General features: G+C 38.5%; 1 protein-coding gene across 1 annotated transcript in view; it reads left to right on the top strand.

The window, feature by feature from the left end:
* Positions 1-7,444, top strand: part of CPS1 (carbamoyl-phosphate synthase 1) — a 123,607-nt gene extending 116,163 nt beyond the window's left edge. The window contains exons 35-38 of the mRNA XM_004767015.2: positions 3,480-3,539; positions 4,027-4,139; positions 5,479-5,608; positions 6,351-7,444. Coding sequence (XP_004767072.1) covers positions 3,480-3,539; positions 4,027-4,139; positions 5,479-5,608; positions 6,351-6,449 — 402 coding nt within the window. The 3' untranslated portion in view covers positions 6,450-7,444. The remainder of the gene's footprint in view (positions 1-3,479; positions 3,540-4,026; positions 4,140-5,478; positions 5,609-6,350) is intronic.
* Positions 7,445-8,058: the final 614 nt, after the last annotated feature.

An 8,058-nucleotide genomic window follows, 5' to 3' on the forward strand; every position in this document is an offset into this window, starting at 1 on the left:
AGGTTCTGACTGGTGTCTGCAGGTCTTAGAGGACTTGCTGACTTATTTTACTTTAAAATAGCAAAGAAAAAAATTACATTCTGGTACTCCTTCCTCAACATTTTTCATTGTGACTTTGGCCAAGGTTAATGGATCTTCACCTCACATTACAAAATGAGTGAAGGATGGTTCTCCTATTTCTTCTTCCCTCCTCCTCCTAAACTTAAGTGTGCATCACCGGGAGGGTTTGTTAAAATGCAGATTATTGGGATCCACTCTCAGAGTTCTTGATTCCACAGATCTAAGGTGGGACCCAAACGTTTCTACTTTGTTTTGTTTTGTTTTTTAAAAAGATTTTATTTATTTATTTGAGAGAGAGTGACAGATAGCGAGAGAAAGCAGGAGCAGGTGGGAGAGGAGAAGCAGGCTCCTTGTTGAGCAAGGAAACTGATGCAGGGCTAGATCCCAGAACCCTGGGGTCATGACCTAAGTTGAAGGCAGATAGATGCATAACTGACTGAGCCACCAGGTGCCCTTTAACTTTTGTATTTTAAACAGATTTTCAGGTGATACTGATTTCCTAGGGAACAACATTTTGAGAATTGCTGTACTTGTGAAATGATATATTTTTTATTTTTAAAAAATATTTTATTTATTTATTTGACAGACAGAGATCACAAGTAGGCAGAGAGGCAGGCAGAGAGAGAGGAGGAGGAAGCAGACTCCCTGCTGAGCAGAGAGCCCAATGCGGGACTCAATCCCAGGACCCTGGGATCACGACCTGAGCCGAAGGCAAAGGCTTTAACCCACTGAGCCACCCAGGCGCCCTGAAATGATATATTTTTAAAGATTTATTTATTTATTTTAGAGAGAGAGCATTTGGTGGGGAGGGGCCGAGGGAGGGAGAGAATCTCAGTCAGACTCCGAGCTGAGCAGAGAGCACACACAGGGCTCAGTGCCACAACCCTGAGAATCACGACCTAAGCTGAAACCAAGAGTTGGACGTTTAATCAACTTTACCACCCAGGTGCCCCTGAAACTGTATTTAAGAAAATGGTTTCAATGTTATGTTATCACATGGCTATATATTATTAGTGACATTTTGCTAGGGAAAAAATTTAAGAAATTGAGAATAGTTTGTTCAATACACGATTAGTGTATCAGTTAATAACTTGTTGGACAATTTTATGTTGCATCTTCTAATGTGCTCCGGTGCTTACTTAATTAAGTCTGTCCTGTGTTTAGCAGAAGGTCACAATGTAGTGTTCTAAATCAGGGAGATTCAGAAGTTCATTTAGAATATTTCATGTATATTTTCTATATTTCAAGGAACCTTGAAATGTGAAGAAACCTAAAATGCCATGTAATTCAGCCCCTGCTTTCCAAGTAGAATCAGGCTTAAAGAGTCATTGTCCTATTCTTCTGTCTAACCTACTCTTAAGGAGGCTGCCATATGCCTCATTAAATTACTCTAAGGTCACTGAGTTACTCTGATTTTATACTTCTATATTTTCTTTTCTTTACGTCTAGGCATGAGCTTCTTGCAGCTAAGGCCCATTTCTTCCTGTTTGGTCCTAAGCAGGAATGGAAAGCTACTATCCTGGGCATGGTTACAATTTGTGTTCTAGAAGACCGTCCGTGAATAACCCCTGAGCCCGCCTTAGCTGAGATTCATCCAGTCGCATTTATCTTTTCTATTTGCCAATAGTTTCCTCTCATAAAACTGCAGTTCTGGGATTGAGAGAGCCTGAATCCAAAAGAATTTTATATTTGAACATAGTCTTTGGAGTCTTTTCCTAGGATTTAGATCTGTTCTCAGAAAGCCTCTGCAAGTAAATATTAGGAGGTTTTATGGGCTGAACATTATCAAAATTGTGCAAGGATCTTGATATGTTTTATTATCACAATTCTTAGTTTCTTTGAGGCTCTGAAATAAGATCATCTCCTTGTATTTTTGTTTGTTTGTTTGTTTTGTTTTGTTTTATTTTTTAGCTGTTACCAGCATGGTTTCTAAATAGATTATAAAACATGTACTGAAGAACCAAATTATTTCATCTGTTTGTAAACTTTTTACAAGAGAAAACAGTTAACATGTTTAGCCAAAGGCAGAATAGATACGTTTTTAACCGTGTGCTGTTTAACTTAGTTACCCAAACATTCCAGTTAATGAGGTCAAGGTAAGGGATTGACTTTTGGGTAGGCCACTTGGCTTTTTTTTTTTTTCTCTCACCCTGATCACTGTCTTGCAAATACTGGTTTGTGGTCACAGGAAGGGGTAAGTTCAGAATGGAAGAACCCTGCTGACAATGTGCAGGAGTCCAGGGAAAGTGGGACCTAGCCACCAGATGGGGCCAGCTGAGGCTCTAGGAAGTTCACAACAATGGGCTCTAAGAACATATCTGAATTGGGAGATGGAACCTGAGGAAAGCTTGTCTGGAAGTAAAATATATGTGAGCAAAAAGTTGGCTATTTTTGAAATATGACAGCCAGTAGAGGAAGTCAGGCTTGGAAACTAGTGTCCAGGGGCGGGAATCTAGTCTCTGGGAGGCTGAAAAAACAAATGTCTTAATAATAACAATGAATACTTAATGAGAACTATTAATGGACAAGTAACTTTGTACAAGAACTATTAATGGACTAAGTTCCTATACTGACACTTTTAAGAAGTGCTTACTTATAAACTAACTCATTGAATACTCACAATGACCCTTTGACACAGATACTGTTGCTATTCCCATGTAACAGATGAGGAAAGTACATCACAGAGGGGTTAAGTAAGTTTCTCAAGGTCACACAGTTTATTGTAGAGTCCCAAGAAAAGATACACTACCATGCTCACTGCCATTTTAAAAAGGAAGAAACAGAGACTCAAAGACATTAATTTTTCTAAGGACACACTAAAAATGAATGGTAAAACCAGGATCTCAAAGGCAGCTTAGTGACTCTAGAGCCCATTCTTTCATTCTTTAAAGTTAATGCAAACTTGAGTCCAAAATGGTTGACTTACTGAAGGGAGGTATGCGCAAGCTGTTAGGACAGGTCCCAGTCAACTAAGAACAGGACCAATTTAGAATTCAGTGGGTAGAACCGGTTGAGCAGGCAGAACCATCAACAAGGCTGACCTGGTGTTGGACTCCTAACCCAGGTGTGTTTAAATTCTCCCTGACCTGGAGAAGGATCCATGTAGGACCAAGGTATATCTTAATCTGCAGACAAAGTGGATTAAGTAGGGAGTGGAAGAATTTGAGGGCAAGGTGAAAAGTCAGACTGTAGAGAGCAAGACTATGTGGATGTAATTTTACCTATAGGGAGAAATCAGTAAGAACTCGGTACTCCCTCTAGGAGAATGAGAGGATCAAACTTGTCACCTTTGAATCTAAAGCACCTGGCAACATATGGCATTGCCTCTGTAATGGCATGAGAGAATAACGTATTGCACATGACTAAATAAAGAGCGGAATATCCAAAAAGTGAATTTTGTTAAATTCTTTTTATTTCAGCAATCATTCCGTCCCAGATTCCTTGGTGTGGCTGAACAATTACACAATGAAGGCTTCAAGGTACGTGATATCAATTTTTTTTCAAGTCGTTTTCTGTAAGCCCTGAAATCCATTCACAAAAGAGAACATTAATGAATCTTAAGGAATGAAATAGCTCAAAATATATCCTTTCAACTTGAAAGATTTAACTAACGTGACAGTTTCAAAACTTCCATAGAATAAAATTATTAGAAAGACTAGTTTTAAGTTATAACAAAGGTACCATAAACTCCATGGGAGTTGGCAGCTAAACACTTAGAAAGTTTAGTTTACGCAGGATTGGGACAAAGGTCCAATGCATTTCCTATATATTTTTTCTTTTTCCTTTTCTTGTTTCCGTATGAAGTCATAGTTTCCAGCTGTTGCAGTTATAGGCAAAACTTCTTTGCCACAGATACCACTTTCTTCTACTTTATGATTTAAGTGACAAGTGTGTCCCACAAGGTTTCTTTGTTCCATGAAAGCCTTCCCTGTGATTCAGTAACTGACTTTTCCATTTTAAATGCAGCTCTTTGCCACGGAAGCCACGTCAGACTGGCTCAATGCCAACAATGTCCCTGCCACCCCAGTGGCATGGCCGTCTCAGGAAGGACAGAACCCCAGCCTCTCTTCCATCAGAAAGTAAGAACTGGGGCAGAGTTCTATCTTCCTACAGAGAGAAGATTAATTTGGGGGAACTAGTACGATGTGAATACTTCACCTTACCCCATTGCAAGTCTTTTAAAAGTCTTCTTAGCCGTTTCAGATGAATAAATCTGTGGATTATTGTAAAGTTTCATTCTCGTGAACTTTGCTGTTACTATAACATATAATGCCACATGTCTATATATTGATACATAGCATCTTTCAAAATATTTTCTAGTAAGGATGCTTTCCTGAGTGGACAGCAAGATCTCAGTGATGAGAGTCAGACATGGAGAATGTAATACAGCACTTTTTATTTTAGATTAACCTTAGATTGTATGTAGGTGTGTATATCAAATATAAGATTGACCAGCTGCATTTCACTGAGGTCTGTGTGTGAATCAATTAGTCCAATTTATTGAGCACTTGCTATATGCAGGAGACTGTGGTGAATGCTAGGATAACACCAACCATTGAATTACCTAATTTACTCTTCTCTAATCAGGCTGGTTATTATGCCTCAGGCTATGTCATCATTAGACTTGGTAAGACATATTATGTTAGTGCACAATGTGAGTCTTCAGGAATTCCATTACATCAACACTTAGAGAGGTATGTGGCATAGGTACATAAGAGAAAATTCTCAGTTATTCCAGGATATTACAATCTGTTAAATGGCCACCATTTGTTTGGGCTCTCAAGAAGGCAACCTATAAATCATTATCAAATTAATAAAAGAAGGGCCAATTGTCCACACCTTAGTAGATTTCCAAAGATGCAATAGGCAATTGGTTAGAACTTTGTAAAACAACAATTAGCATTCCTTCATGCTGTTTGACATTTAAATGTCCCCTAGTGTGTATAGCAGCCCAGCAACAGAATGTGAAGAGATTTAATTCAAAAGCAAGTGTTGTTGACGTATCTGTGTTGGCATACCATTAGCTGAGAGGCACTGGGAAGCAGGCAGTGAGGTAAAAGTCTGGGAATTGGGAGTATGGGCGTGGAATGGACTTCAATACTGGAGAAAAACCTCCTTGTAAAATAAGTAAATACCTATCCAATTACCAGTTCTTCTATGGATAGATAGCAATTGGGAAAGAAAAAAAACCTTTCCATTTACTTAGTTAGATTTCCATCAGAATTCTTTCAAGAACACAATAAAAAAATTAATGTAATTTGAACATCTCTTTAGGAACAGAGGAGGGCAGATGGCAGTCAACTCCGTATGACTTTGACTTGAACGCACAAGGGAATAATTTCGTTAGTATTTTAAAAACTAATTATAAAATATACATTGCCACCTACCAACTTTTGTTTATTTTGATTATTCTTCCAGATTGATTAGAGATGGCAGCATCGACCTGGTGATTAACCTCCCCAATAACAACACTAAGTTTGTCCATGATAATTATGTGATTCGGAGGACAGCTGTTGACAGTGGGATTGCTCTTCTCACCAATTTCCAGGTATGTTCTCTTCCTCAGATACAGCTATGTGCAGGCTTTTATTTCTATGTCTCCCTTAAGAGTATTCATCAACATATGCACATCCCTCCTCTCTTCTCCCCTTCTTGTAACATTCAGGATGGAGAAGAATTTTTAAATAGAATCTGAAATAATGGTGCTATTATGGTAGGTCATGGCCTCACAGACAGTTGGTGATCAAGCCATTGAGATAATCAAAAGCCACAGAGAGCCATTCCTACTCATTAGCCATGCAATTATCTTTTAAATAAAAAGCGTGGTGTGGCATGGAATAAAGAGACAAACTTTTATTCCATTGTTTCTAAATGAAAGCCATCATAAAAGAGCAACAGGTTAATGATAATTGAGGATCCAAATACAGTGCAAGCACTTGTCCAATTCACAGAAAATGATCACATGTTTAGTTCCACTTGGACATGACCCACCAAATTTATCGCAGAGAAGAACTGTACTTCAAGACTCAGTGACTTTCGACACATTGTATCCCCCCACCCCCAGTCCGTTTTAATCTTTAATCCCTGGGGGGAATTGAGGGGCAGGGATTAGCTTACTCATGCTAAGGTCTGAAATATAGGAGACAGTCCTGATTAAATAAAAATTTTTGTGTCTTTCATCCCATGTCCCTTTGCAAATTGGGAGCAGAAACTGACCTTTTGCTCCTGCTTCATTAAATCTCACTTTCATGTCATGTGGGACACTAAGATTCCTACCCTTCTGTTTTCAGGTGACCAAACTTTTTGCTGAGGCTGTGCAGAAATCCCGCAAAGTGGACTCCAAGAGTCTTTTCCACTACAGGCAGTACAGTGCTGGCAAAATGGCATAGAGAAATCAACGCCGGGCTCCAGCCGAAACCAAGCCAAGCCACACTGGATCTAAAGGAACTGATTCCCCAACTGTCTTCCACGGAGACAAATACTGACACCAAACTATTTCAGTTTACTTGGCTATGCCTTAACATTCCTTTCTTTCACAAATTGTCATCCGTCCCTTTTTACAAACCTTTCTTAAACTCCTTCCTAAATAACTTGTTCTGCATGAGAATTCATCTATTTTCTAATGCCTTATTTTTGGCAAACTTACCTCTGTGCTTATTTGCAGCTAACATTTTATGGTGCTGATTAATGATGATCAAGGTAGAAAACATCGCTTCTCTATCTTCTGAACTATTACTATACGTATTTTCAAGACACTATTGTCATTGGTTTTAAACAGCATCTGCCATACTCAGGACATTTTAACAAGGCAGAATACTATAAAAATTTGTTAAAATGAAATATGGATTTAATTTATGAACCTCTTCATCATGATTTTGTGTAAGGCATCTTTTTGATACTTATTCTCAATTATCTGGCTCACCCAGGAATCTCCCTATTCCTTTCCACAGTACTGAACTTGAGAAGTGACAGAGGTCTTTAAAGTATGGATTTCTTTAAAGGACACTGGCTTGTAGTTTTGTGTTTTGGAGTGTGTCTGCAGAGAGTAGCTGCCGCTGAGGTGGTTTTCTGTTCTTGTTTTCCTTTGGATTTAACCTGAGCCAAGTGAAATCTTCAGGTTGATGTCATCTTTTCCCACCTCCCCCCACTGGTTTTGGCATAAGTTGGAAGTTATGTTCACTGCCTTCAGATTATGGATTCTGTTGATCTACTGAGCCCCGTACTATGCTATGAATGCCACACATTTTAAGCACAAGGTTTCCATTCCTTCTGCCTACAAGAAAAGTGCTTTCTACAGGGCAGCCTGTGTCACTTTTACACTTTTTGTGTTACTACATGTGCTCTAATTGTAAACTTTTAAATAAAATGCTATTAAGAGGCTGTACATTTGTATTCTTGCATTTATTTTATTTTATTTTATTTTTTTAACATTGACTTAATTTCACAAAATCACTTGACTACTCTGATGAAACGCAGTTTTGAGCCAGGATTATGTGACTTTTTCTTTTTCTTTAAAAGCCATAGAGGATATGAGTGAGCAAATTAATATTAAAAATAACAACACCTAGGCTGTTACATTTTTTTTTGTTCCCTCACCAAGTCTCATTAAAAAAATTATTATGTTGTTATGTGGTTATATATTGTCTTTGATCTCAATCTTTTCAAATGTATACAACTGACTAAAGATTGTCACATAGATATAAGAAACTTTTAAACAAATGCCTTGCATAATGCAGAGAAGTACTTGACCCAGCAGAAGCTGATGCCTATCGCCTGGTGGCGATAGTGCTAATATCCCAGGGATAAGCATATCCCAGAAATACCACCTAAAATGGGGCTTTGTGGAGGTCCCAAGATAATGATGGTGGAATAGTTTGTATCCCTGGCCTCTCACCCCATAGTCAAGGGATTACCCCTTGATGTAAATTTCCATGAACGCTTTGCAAATTCATTTGCTCCTCCTCTGCTCCTTGTTACCACCATGGTTGAAACCTTCAC

Source organism: Mustela putorius, unplaced genomic scaffold (genome assembly GCF_011764305.1).
Source record: "Mustela putorius furo isolate JIRA1106 unplaced genomic scaffold, ASM1176430v1.1 tig00000275_pilon_pilon_pilon, whole genome shotgun sequence".
NCBI lineage: Eukaryota > Metazoa > Chordata > Mammalia > Carnivora > Mustelidae > Mustela > Mustela putorius.